The 25,989-nt window shown below is 34.5% G+C and overlaps 1 protein-coding gene across 1 annotated transcript; it reads right to left on the reverse strand.

Moving 5' to 3' along the window:
* Window positions 1–728: 728 nt before the first annotated feature.
* On the reverse strand, window positions 729–24,741 carry LOC135688879 (BBSome complex member BBS1). Its single transcript, XM_065205933.2, has 22 exons — window positions 23,483–24,741; window positions 20,310–20,389; window positions 19,469–19,503; window positions 18,462–18,519; window positions 17,689–17,778; window positions 17,248–17,330; window positions 16,455–16,496; window positions 15,807–15,853; window positions 15,173–15,214; window positions 13,908–13,980; window positions 13,372–13,503; window positions 12,555–12,661; window positions 11,918–12,038; window positions 10,875–10,959; window positions 9,822–9,895; window positions 9,355–9,424; window positions 8,208–8,273; window positions 5,965–6,057; window positions 5,470–5,603; window positions 4,232–4,366; window positions 3,249–3,335; window positions 729–2,215 (listed from the first exon to the last, which is right to left on the reverse strand). The coding sequence occupies exons 1-22, from the start codon at window positions 23,551–23,553 to the stop codon at window positions 2,129–2,131; spliced, it is 1,812 nt and encodes a 603-aa protein (XP_065062005.1). The 5' UTR covers window positions 23,554–24,741; the 3' UTR covers window positions 729–2,128.
* Window positions 24,742–25,989: the final 1,248 nt, after the last annotated feature.

Consider the following 25,989-nt stretch of genomic DNA (forward strand, 5'->3'; position numbering starts at 1 on the left):
GAAAACAATTCGTCTGTGCATGCACTGTTTCTTTTTTTTGCTTTGCTCCTTGATTTGGTTCTTCTCCTTAATAAGTCATCAGTGGTATTAATCTGTTTATTTCTGAATCATGTTGACCGTTTACTAACAATTGGATTGGGTATTCTTTTTTAACCCTATCATATTTTCGTTATCAACAGCAAGTTGGTTAAGGTAGTATTTCTTTCCCAACATCCCAACACCAGAAGCAATTTTGTTACAAAATTGTTGCCTACCGTTTCCTCCAATATCAACAGCAAACTGATTGCTGGAATATGGTGTCAAGACAAATGGTTTAGTAGGAAAAGCATCTGATCATCCAACAAAGCCCTTTCGCTGTTAAATTTTCACTTAATATAGGTGCTTGAAGAGCCTATTTTTGTTGAAACCCTGTTCAACCAAGCCTTATATTGAATGCTAGCACTTCAAGATTCAAAGTCACTCTCTAAAAACATCCTAGCTTGGTTTGGGTCCAGGCTACCAATCAAAAACCTCGAAATACAAAGGTCAAAGATTGAGTTCCAACTTACTGGAACCATAGTTGATGCTGGAACGCATGCAGACCCAATCCTTTTCATCATTGATATCACAAAGGCTCTTCTTGTATTCAAAAAGCAGAAAACAAAGAGCAAGTAAGAGTTGATATCTATGACCAATCTGTCGTTTATGGGCCTTACACATAAAAGAGACGCAACAGATATGCTATTGGATAAAGGTTTCTGTGGAGATGAAGACAGTAAGTGATGAAAATTGACAGTGATACAATGGTTGGCATTATTGAATTGGAACAATGATCAATACAGTTTTACTACAAGAGCACTTTAGTTTCAAAAATCAAATCAGAGGGCATAATTTCCAGACTTTTCAAAGATCTTAAATCTAGGGAACTAACCTAGTAACGTAACGTACAGACCAAATGCTAGTTAACTAAAAGCACAAAACAAAATGTGGAAGCGACTGTTGGCCGATTGTGCTAGTGGCCAATGACTCCTAAAATAGTTACTGATCATAGGATTAGACTTCAGGTAATTTCTCCTTTTCTCTAACTGATGAATAATCTGAGCGCTAGTTTACGCCTAATCTAACTTTCTGAAAGAATTTCACAAAACTTGCATCCCCATAATAATCTTTATTTAAGTTCCATTCACTTAGTTCTAAATTTAAATCTACTTGGCAACTTCTTTGTTCAGTCATTTTTGCCTTCAGATAACTTTCTTCTACTATATACAAACTCACACTATTGCAGTACACACTACGAGTTGATATGTTAAGCCCACCGTACATGGCAAATTATTGTCTTTGGACGACGTTAAATTTTGTCTTCGCGGAATCTGCACACGACACTTTTTTGTCTGTGAAGAACAGGAATGAAGTTGCTTGACAGAAAAGTTAAGGAACATCATCTGTCTCTGGCCACTCAAATTGCTAGCCAATTTTTCTTCCAAATATTTTTGTCTTTGGGATCTGCACACAGCAGACTTTTCTCTTTGTTTTTCATAGACTCTCTTAGAAAGACAACAGTCTTTGTTTCTGACAACCACACACGGCAGATTTCTGTCTTGCAGAGGCAAAAGATAAAAATCTGGGTCTTCCTTGGATGAAGGCCTGCCATGTGTGGTGGGAGTAAGTTAGTTTACTGGTCAATTCGTTACCGAAATTATGCTCTTATTCAAGTCCGATATATCCATTCAAAGACAACTCTAGCTTTCTTTCCATTTCTTAACAGAACAACCAAAAAACAACGCAAAGGACACTAATAACAAAACTGCATCTCCTAGTTTCATATTAAGTTATTTGATCAGCTTTATACACTGGGTGCAGTTTTATTCAAGGAATTTAAAGAAGTAATATCATTCCTCATTAATAATTACAATCTTAAAACGTTCATTTTCTTGTTTACAGATCTCTTTTATACTGCCAAAAATTATCACCAAACTGTGTTTCAGTAATAATCAACATTATATTTACAAGCTATCTTTTGAATTGATCAAAGCATGGATGAGAATGTCGGACAAAATACAGTGTTGGTAATACTATTCAAAGTGCTTTACAAGCCATTTTATGAGCATTAACTGGGTGAAATACCTTTGAAATATGCAAAATAGCAATGTCACACTACCACAACAGCCTCACTAACCGGCATGCTTATCACTGCAGTGATGATTGGTATTGAGTTTCCTCTTCGAAGAAGGAACACCTAAAAATCAAAACAGATTTTGGAGAATCGAGAAAAATTTTGGGGTCTGACAAGGAGAAAAACCGTCGCAATAGACTATAGATTAGACTAGAAACCAATCACTAAATGGAAACTGCTGCGATATTTTATTAAAATTACTCATTAAATGCTCAGTCAGTTTTGGGATGTAATCAAAATTAAAAGAATGGTAATTCTTTGCAACTGAATTGCCGACGAATTTTATCACCATATCAATTTCCTTTTATTCACACCAACAATTTCGGTAAATAGCAAGATACCATCTCTGTAACACCTGCTAGTTGAAATAGACAAATTTTACTCTCAAAATATTTCTCCGACAAAAAGCTTCCAGTTTTATTTTACCCATCAAACGAGGCAGATGTTGTCAGGGCAAGTAAAAACAGCAAGACCTTCACAAATCAAAAACGTGGCGAGGATATCAATAGGGGAGAAAATTTTAGAAAGTCTATGTCCTCAGGCGAGTGGACAAGACTTTAAAAAACATCCAAGTTCTGGAAAAGCTTCATCGCCTTGATATCGAAGCCTGAGATCTTAAAGAAAATTTTACAATCTGCCTTCGAAAATCCATAGTCTACGAATACATAGGTTGCAAAAGCTCAAATTGTGTCACGGGCCAAAATAGCCCGGATGAAAAGATGATGTGTTATAGTGTTTGGAAAATCGAACATTCAGCAAAAAATTCGTATCAATAATGTGTAGTAGATGATTGGCACCCATGAGATCATTTCCTAAATACACCTGGTTTCGCTTCAAAATATACTACACATGTCACAAAGTATTCCCAAGTAAGCACGTGGTAAAAATTCATTGACTTTAAAAAAGGGAGTTAAGAACTGATCTGAGCTTAATGGAGATATTGAAGATACCACTGCAATATTCCGGGCATGACTACCCGAGGGGAAATGAGAAAATAGACAGTACAGGGTCCAATAACATTTTCTGAGCAAAAAATCATCGTATAAGGCGAATTTCAATTTTTAGACTTATAAATCAAAGTAAACAGGGTCCTTACCCGAATTTTGTCAGATATTCCCTTGTCGCTGATGCAGTCAACAAGAGTTTCAAGTGAGTAGCTCAGTCCAGGAATTAAGATTGGTATCTATAAGATAGAAGTGAACGTCTTTACACTGTGGCCGGTTTACAACAAACCAAACATTTGAAGACAGCAAGTAAACATAGTTTACCAAAGTAATTTTCGTCTGATACTGCTCCGGGTTTAAAAGTCTAAGGTAAGCAGAATTTTTTATTCAGGTCAGATCGAAGGTAACGTGAGAGGAAAGGGGTGCATTTGTTTGGTTCCGGGAATCCTATACGAGGTGAAAGGTTGAACACTAGCCTGCATATCATACAATATAGTTTGACAATATAAACTTTACGAGGAAAATAAGCGATTTCAAAATAACGACGTTCCGAGCGTAGCCCGTTATCGTTTCTAGGGAGTAGATTGTGGCAGGCACTTCCCAATGACATGAAACAATCAGATACCCTCTCCAGCTTTAAAAGGAGAATAAAATCTTGGAAAAGAGAGGAATGCAACTGTAGACTGTGTAGACCTTTTGTGGCTCAGGTTGGGTTCTTGAACGGATAAATGTATCTTATTGTAAATGCCAAAAATGCTGTAAAAACATTTTAAAATATGTAAATATGTATTTATACTTAATTTTTTTAATTTTTAAACAATTTTACTTTGTAGTAGGCTTGAATTAGCTTTTATTTTGTGGCTATTTTTATACGCCTACTTTAAATAAATAGATAATAATAATAATAATAATAATTATAATGAAAATAACAAGGCAAAGGTTAAAGGTTAGGGTGAAAGGTTAGCGGCTGCTGATTTGTGACAACAAAGTCTCTACTAACTTTACATTTTACAATGTACTTACAGTTGCATATGATACAGTGGAAGGTGAAATTTTCTGAATCCTCAAGGTCAAAGTTCAAAGTGCCAATCCGAGTTATGGTTCAAGACAAGAACGAGCAGATGTCAATGCTCACCTGGATCATGGGTTTGGCCACAGCATAAAGCGTACTGTCGAAATGAAATGTGATAAGCAGATCTGTAGACGGAGTATCAGTTGATGTGTTTTCAATATTAATGGTCAGTTTGAAAGCTGGCCCTAATCCTTGAACCTAAAAAAAACAACTTTGTTCGTACAGTAACAAATGAATGACGTCACGCAGATACATTGATTTAAATTTACGGTAGCCAATTCATCCTAATGGGGTATTTAATATAAACAACAAAATTTATCGAGTTTATTTATAGAAAAAAAATACGTGAAAGCAACACATGAAGGATTAATCTCTCTGGACATTCACAAGGTATTTATCCAAAACATAAGAACTGAAATGGTGAAAATTAAAATGATTTATGCGGTTTTACTCGCAATTTATCGCCTGTCTGAAAATTTAGCTACAAAAAATCATACCATCAACTGTACAAATATTTGACGCCCATTACTTGAAAATATGAATTCTTAGTGAGCAAAGCTTTTCGTATTTGAAAGTACTTAAAATTACAGTATCACAATATTTAAAATCATGGCAATTGAATTTTGGATCCCAGCTCTCAGATTATTTAAAATAATATTCAATCGAAAGTTACTGGAACAGAGTCTGCTCGAAGTCAACGACCGTTTACCTTCAATAAATCAAATTTCCTGACAAAACGCTCTTCAATGTATTTGCCAAGTATAAGAAAAACACGTTGACTTAGAGGAACATTTTCAATAGTCAAGTGCGTTGATCACGTGACTAATAAGAGGAAAGACCGACACTTTCAGGGTTTTTTTCCTGAATAAATGTGATTTTTACCATTTTGACACAACCCGAACATCCTCAATGAGGTACATGATATTTGAACAATGAACACCAAAGCCCAGCCTCGCCCATCTTCACAAATACAGTCATTCAGCAATTTATCAATAGTTCCTACATGCTACCCCTTATAACCGCTGATACTTTCTTGGATGACCGGCAAATGGACACGAATTGGCAATCCTTCACACGAGCAACGAGATTTTTTAGCACTTTGCAAATCCAGCATTGTACCCCACTAGCCAGGAGTACCTCTTATTTTCCCACTTCAAATCAAATCTAAAGAAGATGGCTCAATGATTGCATTTTCATCCGAAAAATTCTGAGTAAATACTCGAATAAGAATGCAATCCTCATATAGCAATATAAAGAACGATTTAAGCTTACACGGCAGAGACATAATTTCTATCATATACCTGAGCTGACAGCTTTACTGGGTCTTGCAAAGATGTAGACAGTGGGTTCATTCTCGTCGAAATGGCATGTACATATGAGCGCGCAGTTTTCAGCTTTAATCGATAAAGGTCTTGTTGGAATACTCTGTGAATGGCTAGGGGAAGAAGAATCTTTTGAAAAAAAGAATACGATGCGATATTTAAATTGAGGATTGATTTTACTTAGGTTGTTTTTCACAGATAATGACGAAATATTATTTTACAGTTCTACTTTATTTTTATCTACACATAGGAACTGAGAGTTAAAACAAGTTATTTATCATATGCCCTGAAGTTTTCATAATTCGCTAATTTATGTGAAATCAGAACAAGCAATAGAACTGTACAAAAAAATTAAAACTAACATGTAAAATAATCGAAAGATTACTCAACATCTACCATTTTTAAATATCCAGTGCATGCATAAAAAGAGGTTATTTTGAAAAAAGTCATCGAAAATCCTCATTAAAATGATACCTGGGGCACTCCCTCGTTCACGAAGGGCCTGATCCACGAATAGCTTTGTTTTCTTGGGTACATTCAGCTTCTGGGAATGAGCCGTTGAAGTACCTTACAAAAAAAGATGTTTTAGTACATACAACATTAACTTAAAGAGGTCAAAAAAGGTCATGTTTGTCTGTTTTCAAATTTTATTTCAAATAGAGTGAAAAAGTAGACCTATAAAATATGAAATAAAAGAAAAATATGCCAGTTTGATTTGGAGTAGAAAAGAGGACGAGACAGAAGAAGGGGACGATAAGGTATGATTATCTCAGTTTCGGCGAACAAAATGAACAACATGAACGGCGAACAAAGTGCTATGCTCATATTAAGATTTACAAGCCGGCAGGAAGATGATTTGAATCATGGAACCGGAAAATTGAAGATGATTTGAATCATAGAAAAGCATCGAACTGATAAACCCGAGAGAAGCAAATACCAGGAAACAGTCTAAAAAACAGACGGCTTCTCACGAGGTGCCGCTACTTCAAGGTTGCTAAAATACGGCATTCGGTAGAATTAGAAAGATTATGATTAAAAAAGGTACTTTTCAAGTCATTTTATCACCGGAAGAAGCTTCTCCAGCTGCGATCCTTAACGTAAGATCTTCTTGCACATTAAACATTCATTTACTAGGCAAAGAGCATTTGCTTTACGGTCGGAAGTTTGATCTTTAACATTTAAATTTCAAGCAATCAAATTGAACTTTGGATGCCGCGAAGAAAAATGACTTCAACGAGCGAAGTCTAGCTGTGAATGTCATACGTACAAATTTTCCTGTTTTTGTGTAATTCCTTGAAACGGTTTCTTTCTGTAAAACTCTGACTTGATGTGACAAACCTTTCAAATTTGGTTCTAATTGAGATTCCCATTTGGAGAACTCCTCTTTTTTTGTAAAAGAAGCCACTCCACTTTGTTGCAATCAAAATCACATCAACAAGAATACAAGTCATACAAAGTTTCGCTTCCTTCTGCCTATAGTTAAATGTCGTTTTAACTTGCGAATAAATCAAGGTAATGTTTAAATGCAGTTGGTATTAAAGAGTCCCCTCAGAAGGTCGAACAAAGGAAGCTCTCATGTTTCCGAGGATGCTTTAGGGTTTTGTTTGTCAACCTTTTTTGATCATGAGACGACATTTTTCATTTAAAAAATTATGATGCACACCACGAACATAAAATGTTTAAAGATGAAACTCTGTGACCAGTATTCACAATATTAAGTTTTTTTCATCGAAGTGTCTTGAATACGGATCAAATAAACAAAAGAAATATTTGTGCTCATTCAGTGTGAGTTTATTCACTCAGAATTGGGTGAAATTGGAGAATTTTCCACGGCGTATCAGACAATTTTATTCGTCACACTGCATGCCGCATAACTGATGTAGGGATCGGTTAAGAGAAGAGAGCTTATTAGTATAATTTGAGTTGGGCTGATGGGTATGCGATGGGTAGCAGGATGATGATTATGGTGGCAGGATAATGGTTTACAGAAACATTCTTAGGGTGTTCTCCATATCCAGTGTTTTGAGCGCGCGGGCGCTGCGACCAGATGAAAGTATACACAGCCAATAAAACTTCTGCGATCAATCTATTCGACCAATCGCCGGGTGTTCCAGGAGTAGGAACGAGTTCAACTCCAATTGCGAGCGCTTACGATCGCTATCGAAAAACAAATTAAAGAGCAAGAAATTGACCTCAAGTGCGATCAAATTTTCAACATGGCTGCCAGACGACTGCACACTCAAACTGCAAATTCCTTGTTCTACGACAGGGAGTCAAACCCTTCCATCAAAATTTACCAGAACTGTTCAGTCAACATTCTCACGAAGAGACAGGTTTTGCAGGTTTTGGACATGACTTTAATATACATGCTCTCAAAATCAACCAGAAGTTCACCAAGTGATGCTGACTAAAGTCACCAAGATGGCTGCCTCAGAAGAAGAAGGGCAGCTTGTGGAGGCCATGCAGGCCAATCGATGCATTTCTATTTTCTAAAAGCTAAGGAACAAACTGCGCGTTGAAATCAAATGGAGATTAATCAGGGAACGCGTGCGACACCACATGCTCAAAACACTGGATATGGAGAGCAGCATTTAAAGAGGGAAAGAAGAACTTATGAAATGTTTACAATTTCCATTGCATCTACTTCAAAGCTGTGTTTAAGTTATGGCAGTATAAACGATAATTGACATTTTTATAAGGTAAACTGACAATCAAACCTGCGCTGAGGTCTTTTCCTTCAAAGTTTGCAGTTCGCTTTAAGATTTTAATCAGCAACCCACCACCTGAAACGAACAAACAATTGAAAACATGATATACCAGAATGCGTATTTGTTTATTGTACAAGCAATTTTTCGGAAAGATTTTTAAAAACAAATAACTCAAGCCAAACACCTTTTACTTCAGTGCATGACGTCATCAAAATCTACTTTAAGAATTTTTTTAATTTTAACCACGTAATCTGAAAGAGCAATAAACCCTTCTTGAGGTACAAAATCAGTCAAATATGTTCAAATTGTGTGAGATATGGAGATTGAAAGTTCGAAGTTCGCCAACAGATTACTGCTGTTCAGACTAAAGTTATGAAGCAGGACCAAATTACAGTGATTTGATGGAAAAAATGTGTGTTCCAGTAAATATATCACAGGAAATTTGCAATATCAACTGATTTGGCATGTTTAGCTGTATTTCCTAATGCTCATTTAGGTTATTTAGTCCAAATTGAATGATTCTAAAAAAGACTTTGTGACGTCATCAATTTGGAAGTCTATTAAAAAAGTATCCTTTTACCAGCGCACAGTATGCTATAGCAGAGGGACGGAAGGGTCGTTCTATTTTTCTACTTTTCTCAGCAAGGTGGGCTTCATGAATTCTTATTGCAAGTATTATGATGATTTTTTCTGAAAAATGGCACAACCAAATAAACAAAATAAAATGGAAGGGATATAAATAAACAAATAAACAAAGAATCAAACAAAATGATATAAAAAATAAGAAGCTGAACATTCAGGGAAAAAATGGCGAAATTAAAATGAATAAAATAGAATGAACGGGAATCAAATTAAACAAATAGATAAATAAATAAAAAAATCAAATAAAATCAAATAAATAAAAAGGACTGAGCATTCATGGAAAATAAAATGGCACAATCAAAAATAAAATAGAATAAAAGAAAAAAATGAGACAACTGAATAAATAAATAGATACATAAATAAATAAAAAACCAATAAAATAATATGAATTATAAAGGACTGAGCACTCAGGGAAAGAACACATTTCTGAGTATTCAAGTGCATGGCTAAACCTATGATCGACATTGTTTATTACGATAGCTTTTTTCGAAAAGGATTACGGGACACTGCATACCTTTAGTTGTCATTACTAGAGCGTTATCTTCTCTCCCGAATCGACCAAACTGGATTCCAACGATGACATCCTAGGACCAAAATTGAAACCTATAAACCTGAACACGATACATTGTAAAAACTAAGTAGGGTGAACAGTTAGAAATGACGTGAATTTTTGCGAATAGATTGAAATAAAAGAACTAGCATAAACAGAAAGGGAAAGCTGATGACAAAAGCCTGAAGCTGCAAACCATAAAATGATATACGTAAAGAGGTAGACCTGCGGGATTAGAAGGCCTGTTTAGTTTGCTAATTAAAAGACTAAATCGATATCATTAGCTCAGAAGCAAACAGTTCTCCTTGTACGCTAAATTCTTTGTATGCGATTTCCTTAATGGGGACAGGTCTTCGTTAAGACGCTTGCCTTATTTAAAGGAGAAGCTTGGTGGGCTGCCCACTTTCTGTAATCAGAAAAAAATTACGAACCTCGGCCGTAAACATGTTAACCAGATATTTATCTTTGTAAATTCTAACTTCGCCATTCTGAAGAGCAACCATGACTTTCGAAAGAGAAAAAACAATATCAGAGAGTATACAGAAAACAGAAATATTTAAACAAATACCTACATCTTTTCAATTGACTTATAAAGCATTTTCTATATTTCAAACTTTGAATAATTGTTAAAATAAAGTTTTAAGATGGAATGCCATAAGAAAAACAGCTTTGGTAGATAATGGGGATCGACCGACAGCATTGGCCGCATTGTTTCATCACTTCAAAAAAGTGTCTGCCAATCAAACAACACTTGATTATGAAGTTCAAAGAACCGTGTATATCCTATCCTACGGTTTCATCTTTGCAGAAGTATGAGTTTGTTGTCTAACAATAAAAACAGAGCTGCTTTATTTTCCATGTTCCTGTTGTGCCGTTTCGCAAATTGTGTTGCTGTTATACGATTTTTGTAAAAACATGTGAAAAAGTAAACAGTTTCTTATCACTCACAGCATCTGACTGCGTACAAAAGAAACTGCGAAAAACATCCTATTGAAAAGTCTATGACATTAAATTGCAGCTTCACAACAAAACTGAATGAGTTCTCATATCCTCGCACAAACTTTTATTCACTGTTGTTCCCTGCTGACAGATTTAAAAGGCCTTTTCCTAAGTTACGCCATTCTAAATTTTTAATTTGCTCTTTCTTTTCTAACAATATTTGAACCTGACAGATAAATTCGTAAACAGAAAAGATTTGAACTTTTGGGTCCGATCACTTCTCTTTTATCTTGCCCAAGAAAAGAGCCGTGCAAAGAGCACGGCATTTTTGGAATGCTTAAAGAATCCTATGAAGACGAGGTCTTAAAAAGTCACATAAAAAACAAAATGAAAACATAAGTGTTTACGTGGTAACACAATGGCGTTTATGACAATATCGCAAAGCATTCGTTCAGATAAATCCTCAAATGAATAAAATCAGGAACTATGAAAATTTGCTGCACTCTCGAGCAAATTTAACGTTAGATTTGAACAAAAAATTTCACCTGCTTTTAACCCCCGCGCTTTGTGATTCAGTTGTGACATTGTGGTGATTGGATGGGGAAGGTAAGCAGTCCAAAGTTTCTTTCCCTTCAACAAAGTAACAATTATTCAATAAGGTAATAAGAAAAGTATAACAATAAAGGTATAGGGCAAAGTGACAATTTTCTTTAAAGATTTTGTAAGGCTGTGTGTGGCTATCAATTTGTTAAGAAAGAGAACCAGATTACACAGTTTTGAACATGCTTAGTACTAAGTTTTGGTGGCCTTACTTATAGGTGTGAGTTTCATGAAGTTCTTTTGGCTACCAAGAAAACTTTTGCGAAAATACTCGATATATATGACTATTCATAGCCTTGTAAACCATGCCTGATGAAATATTTCCATGAATCGCCTCTCTCGCCAATTTTTGTTATTTTGATTGTCTTAAAAGATACTTTCTGCTGCATTTAGCAGGATGAAGCCATTTGTTTGTAAAATTCCAATTATTCATCAAGTTTAACGCTTAAAAGTTGTCCCATTTCCCAGAGAAAAAGCGAACAATGACAAATACACCGCTAGATCCCAACTTTTGGCTCCAATTCGCCTTGAATTTCTTGATAGATAAAAAATTATTACACATTCAAAGGGCCAAAAAGCAACCTAGGCTCCTCAATCTATAAAATGAACTGTTTAAGTTCAAATGATAACAGGAAATTCTTTCCATAGTTACTCATTTCTATTGCACGAAAAACCCTAGACGGCATTGCATTAACTCCAAGGTACTTTGAGTCTTTTTGCTGTGAGATTGGATTATTGGAAATCTTAAAATCAACCTTTATTGGTTCACCTTTTGTATCTCTAAACAAAATGCTTTCAGAGCTCTTGTCATAAGCGTTGATTTCGCTACAATGCATATGAAAAAACTCATACCTTGAGGTTAATACAATGCATATGAAAAAGCAACATTAAAACATATTTTGAGCGTGAAAACGTATATCAAAACATGGAAGATTGAAAATAAGCAATAATGCTAACTATAAGCTGAAATACATTCCAATCTGAATACCTTTGTACTATAACAGGCGAGGGTCTGATCCATGCAGCCAACAATTATGGTCTTGGCGATCCTCTCCAGTCCAACAACTTGAGAATTCAGCTCAATAATAACTTTGCCACTACGCGAGCCACTGCAAATTGAAGAGACATTTTAGAATACATATCACATATAATATATAAGGGCATTGATATATTGATTGTTCAGGGCAACCAGTTTCGATATTTTTGAGCTTCTATATGCCGTGTCCCAGCTGTATCATGCCATGTTTACGTAATGACTTGATGGCTAACAACTAAACCAGATAACTTTTACCGGCCTAAGTTACAAGGAAAATGAAAATGTATATAAACGAGAAAAAACATAACCTGCTTAGATGGATGAAATATAAGGAAGATAATAAGTGTTCTAAAAAGTAATTTTAACAAGTTAGCTTTACTATGAAATCTTAAATCTGAAAAATAACCAGCAACTTCAAGCAACAAAAACAGTCTTTTTCAAATTCATTTCCCTAGGTGAAATTCTTTTGGAAATAGAATTACAAGCAACGGATACTTCGACAACCGAAAACGGTATTGGCTCCACCAGTGTATGCTATATTGATATTCCACATTTCATTGTAGGCATTACGTAGATTATCAGGAATTACCTTTTCAGATTGTAAATTTTTGCGTCACGACAGGCCACAACAATGCGAAACTCGACGTCGTACAGGCCAGAAACAGACATGAACGATGGAATGCTGGGAAGGCTCATCTGATCACAACATGGAGAGAAAGAAGAATTACTGTCAAGTAATTGATATTGATACTGATACTGATACTGATATTGATATTGATATTGATATTGAGTATTACTAATCAATATTAATATCGATATTACTCAGTAATAAAGTAAGAGTGATATAGAGAAGTAGAGTAATCTAAGTTTTATTACAATGCATTTGCATTGAGCCATTTACAATACTTGCTGATTTTCCTGATTTTCAAAATCCTGATAAATAATCAAAACTTTGATAATGTTTGAACTATGGTTCAGTTTGATAGAATTTGAAAGCTCTAGCGACATACAGACAATTATAAAGTCCTCTGTCATCTTTAAACGCACTATGTCCCGTCAGTCAACCGTTCAAGGCTAATCATAGGCTTTATAACGCGTTTATGATTGCATTTATGAAAACATTGGGAAATTAGCATTACGTTGCCGATTGGATACGTAACAAAGGGTATATTGCGTGGTCCAACCAATTGGAAATTTAACCAGCGAAAAGCGTCGGGAAATAGTGTTTTTAAACGTAGCATGCGATGTAGACTCTTTGGAGGGAGAGTGAATATACGCTGCGGGTTACTAAGGACGCTGCTTGTAATTGAACCTACGTCATCGAAGAAGTGTTTTCGGTAATGATTACAAAGCACATTCAAGACCTGGAGAAGAATGACATAATTAAACTGAGTCAGAAAACATACCTTTGCAAGAACAGTAAATGCCTCGGGATCCAGAACATAAACCTCCTTGCTTTCGGTGCCAATCACCAAGCAACTAATGCTATCCTCATCGGGAACGCTTTTTTTGATGGTTGTCATACAGGTTATGACAGTCTATTGTAATATAAAAACAACAATTATTAGGTATATTTAAAGACCCTGTTTACACGAGACCTGAACCAAATCGCGAAAAGGCGTTTCCAAAGGAACGGGTGCAGATGAAATCCATAGGTTAAACGCATGCGTTGTAATTATCAACCAACAAAAGCTACACATAATTTTGTACTAAAATTTTTTTTACCTGTTCGATGAAAATTAAAATGACGTCATTAGAGGTTTCATCTAAAACTATCGCTAGGAGATTATTCAAATTAGATTTCAAATTTAGTGCAGAAGTACAGTTTCTGAAATTAACTTAAAAGCTGAGCAGATAGAAAAGGAAGAGATTGGATGACCCCAAAGAAAAATGAAAAACTATGCACAGCGATGGAATCAAGTTGCCGACCAAATTTTCTTACCTGTCTCCGTAAATTGCCAAACTGATGAACTTCAGCGAATTCCGCAGCATCTTCTTCATTGAGCTGTAAAAATCTAGTCGACACAGAAAACTTAAATTAGTTATTGCCATGCACATGACATATATTCTTAGATTTTTGCTGACTGTGCAACCATTATAACAAAATTCGTGTACCGAATTTATGCGTAAATAAGCCGCCCTCGTATATAAGTGGCAGCTTATCGGTTTCATAAAAATTTTAGCCTCCTTTGATGATGAGCCGCACCCATTAAAACAATGCAGAACTACTTGGCTTGTAATGACGGGAACAAAAACTAATAGAAACCTGGTTGTGTACTTTAACAAAAAATAGAAACTACGTACTTCAAACAACAACGAAAGTCCAGTCTGAGATCATCAATAGCGTCTAAAAGTATTTCTTCCTCATCTTCTACATTTTCACCCTCAGGTAGCAGGAAAGCAGGAAGCAGGAAAGCTTAGCATTATCTGAATAAAGAAGTGTAAGCCACCCTCTTTTATAAGCCGACCTCGATTTTAAGTCACAGCAAAACGAGACAAAGAATAATTATAAGCCGCGGCTCATAATTGAAAAACTAAGGCAAGTAGCTATCTCCACAAATAGTTGTACATTCGATTATCCTGGATACTAGCACACGTGCTTTTAACGAGAATAAAACCAATTTTGGATTCTTTTGGAGTCAGAATTTTGCACAATTAATTGTACATGTCACTACTTGCTATGCTATGCTATTATGTGAACCACCAAGTGCTCTGAAGTGGGCAGCTTAAAATGGAGATGATAAAATCTTGAGAAAATGCAAAGCAAGAAAAAATACGGTTGTAAGGAAAGAATAACTTTAAAAAAAATAAAGATTTAGCATTTACTCGTGTTGATTATTATTGGTTATGTTTAGGTATTGAACAACGTATAAGTAGAAAAAATATTAAGCACCAAATTTATTCCATCGGTAGTTTGCTTTGGTTTATGGAACAAAAGTGTTCTAAATAGAAGTTTTATAGTTCTGCAGTGGAGCCTCCATTTATCGGACACCGTTTGAACCATTGTAATTGTCCGACGAGGTGTCCATTGTACAGAGGTTCCTTTAAGGCGTTTTGAATATTTGGGATAAATATATCTGTCTGCTGTTGAGGGTTGTCCGTTGTATAGAGGTGTCCGTTAATGGAGGTTCCACTGTATCAACGCACATGTTGCTTCAAACTTAATAAACAAAACAAATAAATAAATCAAACAAATTGCACTGGTACCTTAAAGACCTCACTGTTAAAGAAGAAGATCCATTTGCATCCCTAAAATAAACCAAATTGCAAACTGAGAAAATAGATAAAGCCACCAGTAAATCGCCACAATACAGTTTGACCAGCTTTGCAAAGTTGAATTGATTTTGAATTTAATATACTAAATTAAAAATTCAAGAGGTATAGAGATATCCACGACAAGTATTTTGACTATCTGTTTCATCCATCGTTTTTCACCAGCTAGCATCTTCCATTAAAAACATGCAATGCTGAAGAAGAATCTTGGATCATAAAAATTTAGGCTAGAGGACTAAATCCACTTGCATACCTTCGTAGATTCTGCTTTGCCAAAGTCTTAATCAAAACATTATGTCAAATTGAACTCTTTAGAAAAAATAATATTTTTACAATCACTCAAGTATCATTTTCCAATGTTAATAACAGAAACAAATTTCGATACTGTGTTGACGTTTTACGAGGCTACCTGGACAAATTTAATTGGGCGAACAATAAAAATGAAAAATCGATACAACACAGGTCATTCCGCTGAATAAAACGTAGAATGAAAGCACATATGAAATTACATTGATTGAAGAATTCATATCTAAAAATATGTAAAAAATATTGCAACACAAAGTCTAACCTTATAGACAGGAGCATTTCCCGTAGTGTAGCTATATCCATTTTATTCTAAAACAAGACACTTTACTTTTACAGTTTCAGTTTCATATATTTTAAGTTCACTACACACAATTTATATATCATTAACTATACTAACAAGTAACTAAACTACAATGAAAAATATTACAGAAAATAAATACACTGATACGGAAAATTAATACAATATACAATACATAGGACTGGGATAAATTGTATAGATCGAACTACTTTACAAATTTTATTCAAATGCACAAAGAAAATCTACAAAAATTAAATGTATGGAAATTTAAAAAATATTTTGAAAGATGTTAGAAATTTTCGAAGTATCCTTGAATACATATTGTTGTTGCTAAAACGTTTGCTTTGATCAAAGGTAAATACTTCGAAGGGTAATATTTTTCCTTGAGTTGCAAGCCGATGGAAGGTCCCTTTCAAACTTTGAAAAGAATGTTTAATGATTTATTTTTTTATTTTTTCAATCATTCAATAATAAAATGAGTCTCGCTTCTCAAATATTTGCTATCATGAAGCTAAAATGATTGCTTGATGAGTAGTACCTCTGGAACTTAGAATAAAAAAGAAAGAATTAATAAAAAGATAAGGTTGTCACATAATAGGTCGGCAAGAATACCTCTTTTGCTTGATTCCATAAATCGTATTCGATAGGATTTACCTGAAATGCAACCAAAAATAACCCGTTAGCCATTTACAATCTATGTTAAAAACATCAACAACCTTAGTAAACGTACCATTTTTATTCTGACTGACTCTAAACTGCAAATTCATTTTTGGGTTGATTTCAGGTTGTTTGATAGCTGAATATTGACAAAAGATTATTGTTTTAGCTTGTTTCGCTTATGATGCAGATGAAAATATTATCCTATATTTTCAGTTTATCTATCATACATCTCACTGGTCCCAACTGCGAATTCATTTTCAGGTTAGTTTCCTGTTTGGTGCTGGTAGAAAAATATCGTTTGCGTTCGTTTTAACTGAGTGAACCTGATATCTTTTTCGGGTTTGTTCTTTTATTGGGAACTATCAGAAATCTGGTTGGTCTTTCATTTTGCGATTTCCATATTCCCTGTTCCTTGAAGGCATTAATTTTAAAATCGTCCCTAGCTGGTGCTTTCATAATGGGTGACAACAGGAAATCTCTACTGGATTGGCCCAGGCTTCAACTAGCCAGCAGGTTACTGGTGACAGATTAAAGATACATTTGAAAACAAGAAAGCTTTTCAAGGTCTAGTTACATTCAACCTTCACTGTCTGCAACAGATAAACTTTGCAAGATGCGTCATTACTTCCTACTGATGGTGATGTAGTAGATTATTTCACTTCGCACATTGATCATAATAATCTGGAAACATTTTAACTTAGTTATACAATGGTTTACTATCAACAAAAGAATTGGTGATGCTTACATCAAGTGGTGGCAAAGTAAATTTGAAATACGGTCTAAGGTTCTTGTACACATAAATGTAAGGTCCTGATGCAACAGCTACGGCTGTAAAGCAAGAAAAGAGTTAGAAAACCAATAAAAAACAAATTAATAATTGGATATTGAGTAACAAAATTTTCAAATAAACTGCAGATGTCTTGAAGCTCTTAAACAAATGTTTTAAAGCTCTGTTCTCTATGATATTTTATCATGATTACATGATGGTAAGGTAACAACTTACGTTGATTTAACCTTAGAAAACTAATAATGGCATTTTTGACAACAGGATGAGAAACTTAAGGATAGAAAAACAATCTTACTTCCCTACGTGAGACAATTTCAAACGCTTTTCCAAACACATTGAAAAAAAGAACAGCTAAATAAGAGAAATTTATTGGCAGTTTAGTGGCAAAGTGTGAATTACCTGGTGTTTTTGGCTCGTTCATATCCATGTGGAAAGTACAGACAGATGTTGGAAGATCAATAATAGTACTCTCTGTGACCAGGGAAGTACCTGCAAACGACGAAAAGAAACCAAAATTATATTTTTTTGGTAACAAAAATGATTTAAGCTTAGATGCATATAAACATTATTCGTCTGTAGTGAATATAAGAAAACGTTTTTCTTTAAAGAAGATTTCAAAAATCAATGAAAGCCAGACAGTCCAATTCATACTCAACTTAGTGTCAAAATAAATGCATTTTATCAATAATTCTTTCTACTAAACTGTGAACATTTCGGACCATAAATGTGAATAGCTTCACACTCACTAATTTTGTTATTTGAAAATTCTACACATTTTCATATCTTCAAGTTACCTCTATAAAACATCTGTTTGTAAGTTTTGATCCATCTAATTTGACATGAGATAAAATACAATTCTAGAAGAACTTATTTGAATATTATTGAAGAGCATTATCCCTATTTGTATAAAAAAATTTGATGACATAAAAGCATGTCTGACCCACTAAAAATACTGTTATTGAATGTATTTAGTAGAAAGCTTTGGCTTTCAAGATTTATTTTCTTGCTACCTTGTATTCAGGCAACATCCTTTTAATACAACTGTAAACAAATATAACATTGAAATTTGCCATTTCTGGGTAGTCATTCAATCAAAAGTAAACATTTTTATTAATATTTGCAAACAGGAAATCATATTGATTCTGTTTGACAAAGTGATTTCCCAAACTTACCCTTAAAAACTTTCAGCTTCATATTAGAAGCACCAGTACCCAAATCTGCTACAATTAGCTAAAATGAACAAAATATAATTTAGCATTGAAATAGTTTTAAGCAACATATCAGTTTCAATATAATTTTTGGAAATATTTTGAATCAATAACAACAAAGAATAATAGGTAGTTTATTAAAAAAGTTCTCCCTTTAGTCTTGCTCTACATGGAGAAAACCGCTAAAGACAAAACAGAAAGCACAAGTTTCCCAAACTGCCGTTCAAAATGAGACCTTTCTTTTCGAAAATTATTTTGAATATAAATCATAGGAGGACGCCAATTTATTGCAGGCAAATTGAGCATGTAGGAAGAGCAGTTGAAAGTTATAGCTGGCTAGATGTGAAGCTTTTGTCAATAACCATGTTGTTTTGTGTGATTTTCAGGCCATACTGTAAAACAAGATCCTTTTCAAGAACTTTTTATATAAAGAAACATCAATCTTTAAAGCTATACCTGGCAAATTACACATACTCTGCCAAAAAATGTAATACACCACCAAACATTAGGAACCAATTTAATTGAATACCAAAACCTGGTTATTTTAATTTTTCACGATTCTTTACCCTTACTTAGTCTTCACAGGTAGTCCCCTCACTAAAGCAATCACAAGTAGTAGCATAAAGCCAATGCTTGAAATCATATTTCAGCAGTATATGCCCAGATAAAGCAGCATATGCCAAGGGCATTATAGAGATTCTATGGTTACAGTTCATTTAACCATGAATGAGAGAACATTACAACAGAAAAATAACAATGTCAGCTAGCTAGATGTATAGATCCATTGCCATATAGAAAAAAAGGCTGCAAAACTGTTTTGCTTTAGCAAAGCAAATAGAAAATCATAACATTTTGGCAATAAAATTAACAGAATAAATATTGATGTTTAGTTTATTAAAAACTATCCTGTAGGTAGTGTGCATCTATGTGGAAGAATTGTTTACTGGTGAAATGTATTGATAAATTTGTACCTTGTGTTCTCCATCAGCATTCAGATCAGCTAAGGCTGCAAGAGAACACAAGAAATCAGTTATATGTGGTGAATTATTTTCGTCCAGAAAATTGTTAATATTCAATTGGTTCTCAGTTCCATAGTAAAAATGATAAAGGTGATAAATAAATACATGAATTTTACTGATTGAGCAAACATAACAATATTAAATTAATTTTACTTTAATCAAACAGTTGATTAAAAAATTTCCATACCCTCAAACTATATGAGATAAGCTCAAAAAACACGAGACTAAAGAAAACCAAACAAATTGTAATGAGCAACAAAGGGAAAAATGGGAAAACAAATGTCACTGAAATTTTAAAACATTCTTCTGTCTAGACAAAGTATGCAATCATACATTATAAACTAACTGTAAATATTTTTGTTTAAAAACTTTTAATGATTGGAAAAAGTTTATTATAGAGATACAGATATAGATACATCAGACTCCCTTTCAATGACATGTTTCAATTTTAGCAGTAAGAAAAACACAGGAACTACTGAACTTACCAGAAAATCTAAACAAAAGAAAGAAAATGAAAAAGTTCTTAATTAAAATTACCCTAATCATGATGTTAAGGTGACTATTATAGTTTTTTCGTTAATGAAAATTCTACTAATGAACGAGAAGTGATCATATCATTTCTTAAAAGTTTCAAGTGCTCAAAGAATCGAATTGATGCAAATGAGATGAAAATTGTATAACATACCATCACCCCTTTTTATGTTTCGGCCCTAAAGATATGCTAAATCTTAAAATACTTTCAAGTTTTATAACAGACTTGTCACATGAAAACTAACTTTAAAAAAGAATATACCTGTACATGATGTGAATGTGTAGATTGATGCAACTGGGTTGTAATGAGCATTTAACCAAACAGAACTGCCTTCAGAGTAACTGTAAAATTAACAAGGATGATTGATAAAACAACATGCAAAATGTACATGGACACCAATAAAAAATCATAAAAAATACAGAAAAATACTAATATAGAAAAAATACTGAGCAAAATTTCAAAATATATTTAGTTTTCCCTTGGGTATGGTGCGGATCCTGTATATTCTAATACATAACCATGCAAAATTACGAACTTGGTTGCACATTAATAAAATACATAACCCTGTTATAAGCTGAAGAATGCAAGTGCTGGAGACATTATAATCTGCAAAATAATGGTCAAGGTAATGTTGATAGAAACAAATTCTTCTCGCTCTACTAGTGCCCACACTCATGCAAAAAGAAGAACAACTCAAATCATAGCAGAAGGTGAAATACCAACAGAAGGTCCATTAGGCACCCTTTCAGAACTGAACTATGTGCAAATTTCGTGGAATGACCTACTCAACAATGTTAAGAATTCTGTGAACAGTTTCAAAAATGCATATGACAAACACACAAATTCACCATAATTCAACACATCCTTTAAAGTTATCACATTTCGCACAATATATTCAAAATTGTATTGTTCTTGCAAATAATTATTTTATATTATATAGTTCAAGGCTGACTAGCTGTGGCACCTTTTTGGCCAACTGCAAACAGTCCCAGTCCCCTGCTCTCCAGAGCAATCCAAACATTGATATTCCCATAGTTTCCTAGATGTCATTTTCCAGCTTCAAACGCAGTCTCTTTCTTCTATGTGTCCCTCTTACCATGCCTTGAATTTTTCTGGGTCTATTGCTAACTTTTAATGAAAGACAGTTTCCATCTGTTTATGGCATTCATTTGAGTAGATTTGCCTACTTCCTGCAGAACCATTTTTTTGTTATTCTCTCTCTAGGCATGGCATGAAAAATGTGAGCGATTGATTGCAGGCATGAGTTGCATATTTGACTGTCATTTTTGACCTGAATAAAATGTTTTCTTCAACAAATATTGGAAGCTTTGTTTTTCATCTGCTAATTCTTTAAATATTGCCTATTTTGTTCCCTATTGTGGCTAATCGCTCTGCATTTTTCAAATTTTCCCGGAATAAAGAAAGGAAGACAGGCTTTTTTGTTAATGATGCAACAGGCAGGCAACAAATAGACCCGCAAAAAGAAGATTTTCCAACAATCAAGGTTAATATCAATCCAGTGGTGTAGATAGAAAAATTCTTACGTTTTCAAAACTTTGTACATAACTTCACGTAAGTCACATCTCATAAATCATACTACTCGAAGGTTCTTCTTGTCTTTTGGCTTTTTTTAGTTCTGTACCTTATTGAAAGAGATTACCAATTTGATTCAGAACAACAGAAGAGATCACCATATTCATCTTTAAATTATTTTCTCTCAAAATGTAACATTTGGATTAAAATAGACAACCATGTAAATTTCTGATCGGATCAGAAGTTTTCCAACAAAATTGCAGGGGCCTGATTCTCTGCTTTTGTCCCAGGGCCTCCAAATTCTTTTGGCAGTCCTGCGTGCAAGTTTAGAACCGTGAAACGGTCAAAGTTCGCCCTTTCATATACATTAGCACTTTGGAAAGTAGCCAGTTTTGCTCTGCCATCCGGTTTTGACCCTGCTATGAAAGAGAACAAATTTTGTACTGTTGTGGTTCCGTTTTTGAACAGGACTGTCTAAACGGTGTCTGAAATAGCCGATATTTAAGAATGTGAATCACAAGCATGAAACAAATAATGCGTGTGGTTTACCACATGCATGGTGATTTTCTTTTGACGAAGACCGATAGTATTCTAAATTTCTTTGTAGAATTGTAGCATGGTGGAACAGTCTTAATGACATTTTCTGATTTTCAATCTTTTTCTGATCTCTTTGCTATAATTCCAGTCATGTGTAAATGTTGCACAAATATATAGTAAACTTATCAACTATTTCAATTACCTCACCATTTACAATGTCCTGGTTGTGACATCTAACATTGACCCGGGGATCTCTTAAGCTAAAGAGTGCACCTCACCAGCTTCTCTTGACAAGGTTATGGTAAAACTATTGGCAGCAAGATGGTGGATTGTTGAGATGTCTCACAGAAGTTCAGTATAACCATACAAATAGCTGAGACCTACTGCTCAATTAGCAAGCAATCAGTTGAGGAAAGAGACTTCTACCTCTCCTACCTCAGACCTTGTCTATACACACCATCTCTGTAAAGCTAATCTACAGAATTAGCTGTGAATTACACATTAACATGTACATGCATGGACTACCAGGAGCAAGATTTTTCACCCTTTGAAATAAGCTTGCTTTTTCAACAAAATGGTCCTCTGAGAATAATTAAACTATTTTACTCAAGCGAAGAAAATTTTGTCAAATGGAGATGAGGTTAAAAAGCATGTTGTAATTTACAGCCTGCAAAAATCTTTGGGACTTTAAGGTCAAAATTCTAAATTTTGTTTCTCTAATGTTGATGTTCCAACAGTTTAAATCCCAAAAAACTTTAAATTGAAATTATATCAATCCCTACTTTGCAAAGCCTATGCTGTAAAATGTTTGCTTTTTCAAAGGCATTATCAAATTTTATGCCACCAAAATTCTTAACTAATGAAATAGCTATCTTATACATCAGACCTCTGTCTTATTTCTTGTTTATCAATATTTCTTTTGGTATGTTGATCACGTACAAAAATTGTACTGGCACTGTTACTGGCATATATTCAAGGTAAGACACGGTGGACCAGACTGTTGTAGACAATAGACTCTTTATCTGGCTAAATCTTTATTTTTATCTAGATAAATGCATATTTTTTATCTGGATATTTCGCTTCAGAAAAACTTATTATCATATAATGGTGCTTAGGCCTATATGTTGTTAAGCTTGGAATTTTCATCGAGATCTCGGAAAAACAGAAAGTTATGAATTTTGCTTCTCGTAGTTTTAACTGACATAATTTTTCTTTCGTGTATGCCACTTAGATGAGAATATGCGCTCGAAATTTGAATGCAACTTTAGCAAATACTGTGTATGTGGCCAGCACCCGACCCGCGCCATTTAAATTACAAAACAAAACACCTGATTTGAAAAGCTAAAAAGTACCGGTATTCATACCTGTTTCCTGTTTCGTTTTCATCACTCTTTGCCTTTCGTGGGCTTGATAATGAACCTTCCACCGCAGTCATTCTTCTCTTCAAGTTTTCCAAGATTTTCTATAATGAATTTGATGATGGAAGCCTGCCTGACAACAACAACATAGATACACCTCGAAATACTTCGTGCATCAATCACGAACCTACTGATGTCATCCAACAAAAGTGTACTCATCCAACCTACCATTTCTATTCATCCAATCAACCAAAAGGCAAGAAAAACCGGAGATTTTCTAAAATCTGCGGAATGTTCCATCATCAGGTCGCAAATAGTCTGGATCTGCTAATCCCAATGAGACCAAATTCGAAGTTTGTGTAGTAGATGAGCGCAGTGCAGTGGCGGAAGTTATTGCGGGCTCTTCTGGGTTATCGTCTCCCGCCGGGCGAACTAAAACCCGTTACATCAGCGTTCTCGTCGGATAATTCACAAAAGCAGGGACGGATTTAGCGGGGGTATGGGGGTGCGACACCACCCCCCCAATATTTATGTGTCTTTTGGTAAACATTCATCTTCTGGAACTTGGATCTTGGATTTTAAAGTTAATTTAGCTGACAAATGCAATAAAAGTTGAGGTCAAGTCTTTGGCTGATTTTTAAAGAATTTGTATCAATTTTTGATGACGTCATGAAAAACAAGCAACTTCCGGTGTAAATTTTTTTGGCGAATCTTGGATTTAAAATCTCCATGGTCGATTTAAATGATATGCGAAATAAAATTTGAGGTTATGTAGCTTGCTAGTTTTTTCTACAAAATTCCCTGTCTAGTTTTGAAACAAAGAATTAATGAATGATTAAAGTATGATTTTCTTTTGGGCAAATTACAGTTATATACATGTAGTTTTATACGCAGAATCATACGGCAGGACACGAAAGTACCCTGACAAGTATGAACAATGATTGGATAGAAGCACATTTCATTAGAAGCTTGTGTAAAGCTTGAGGGTTGATTTAAATGATAGCTTTATAAGATCAAAACTTCGTAGGAACACAATTGAATTTTGGGTTTTTTGGCCTCAAAGATTTCAATCGCGAGACATAAAAGTCTGATAGAGAAAGAATTGTTTTGTTTTATATTGAGTTTAAACCTTTACAATGTGGCCTTTACTCTTATGATTTAAACTTTAAAAACTTCGGTTACCCAGTTAGCTAGAATGTTATGCAAAATTTCCTGTCTAATATGTTTTTTTATCTATTCTAACATTGATATGAAATAGGAAAAGCTTTCCAAAATTTTAGAATGATCATTTTAGCGGAGCGAGAAGAAGCAAAATTGTTTTACATTAAACAAGGAGCCAAAATTCTCAGGGGGGAGGGGGGGGAGCTTAATACGTTTTAAAACTTAGGGGGGTACTTGAAAAGGTACGAGGACGTGTCAATACTCAGGGGTACCTGAAAAGTGCAGAATTATCGGAATCAGTTTTTGAAATATGTGCGGAAAAATGGGTACCGTTTTGGGAAAATATTGTAAAATTTTCAGAAGGGAAATTTAGCATTAACCAAGCAAAGGTCCAATTAGAATTAAAAGTATGAAACATGTGTAATGTTCAGATTTTGGGGCAAAGGACATACAAAATTTGTTTGATTATTTGCTTCTTTCTTGAAAAATGTTCTTTGACTTTGGGTCATAATTTTCAGGCATATACGGAACTATGGGTCCAAATTTGTTTAACCAAAATTGAACGTCCCATTCCAAAGTTAGGCTTAGTCAACCACCCCCCCCCCCCCTTTCCCTAGCCAAAATTAGATAGAGAAGAGAAATATATTAATCCAAGTTAAGCTATAAAACAAGAACAAAAGAGTATCAACAGACGAACTACATCAACCAAAAATAAAAGGATTAACAAATTCCGTAAAGTTGTGGGTATTATTTTATAAAATCTGTTTGTAAATTTTTTCTGAAAATAAATTGGTTTTAATAAAGGCTCCTTTAGACTTGGCTTTATAATCAGCGTTTCTTGACAGGTCAGGATCATCGATAAAAACAGACTTTGAAGCTTTCTTGACGATATTTTCAGAAAACAATTCTGCCGATTTTTCTTTTCTCTTGTTCTTAAAAAGTCTCTTCCTACCAGTTTCAATGCACCATAGACCTTGTGAGCTGGGTTCAAACAATTTAAAGAACAACACTTAGGCACTAAGTTATTCTGCATCCAGCTCAATATCCTAAACCAAGCACGCATTTCCAAGGCCTACAATGGTCTTAGCGATAAGTTTTTATAAAATTCTGCTTTTACAATGCAACGTTTCTTCGATCAAATTTCACTGTTCTAGTCTTCTAGATATTTAAATGGTACGATGTTTAAAGAAATATAAAACAAAATAACTTATTGATTGGTAGACTACAGTTTTTTCTACATTTTCCTAATTTTTTTGCCATGTTCCACAAAAAAGTGGAGGGGCCATGGCCCCCACGCCCCCCCCCACGATTTCGCCGGCCCTGATAATTTACATATTCAAATTGTGACATGC

The sequence above is a fragment of the Rhopilema esculentum genome, chromosome 10 (assembly GCF_057945365.1).
Source record: "Rhopilema esculentum isolate cy_ngs chromosome 10, ASM5794536v1, whole genome shotgun sequence".
NCBI classification, from domain to species: domain Eukaryota; kingdom Metazoa; phylum Cnidaria; class Scyphozoa; order Rhizostomeae; family Rhizostomatidae; genus Rhopilema; species Rhopilema esculentum.

Excerpts from the sequence above, each read along its gene's own strand:
- LOC135688879 (XM_065205933.2), bottom strand. The coding sequence starts at position 23,553 with ATGACTGCGGTGGAAGGTTCATTATCAAGCCCACGAAAGGCAAAGAGT. Across the intron at positions 13,981-15,172 it reads TTAACAGTGAGGTCTTTAAG|ATTTTTACAGCTCAATGAAG; the intron begins GTACCAGTGCAA and ends TGTGTCGACTAG. Across the intron at positions 10,960-11,917 it reads TCGCCTGTTATAGTACAAAG|GGAAAGAAACTTTGGACTGC; the intron begins GTATTCAGATTG and ends ACTTTGTTGAAG.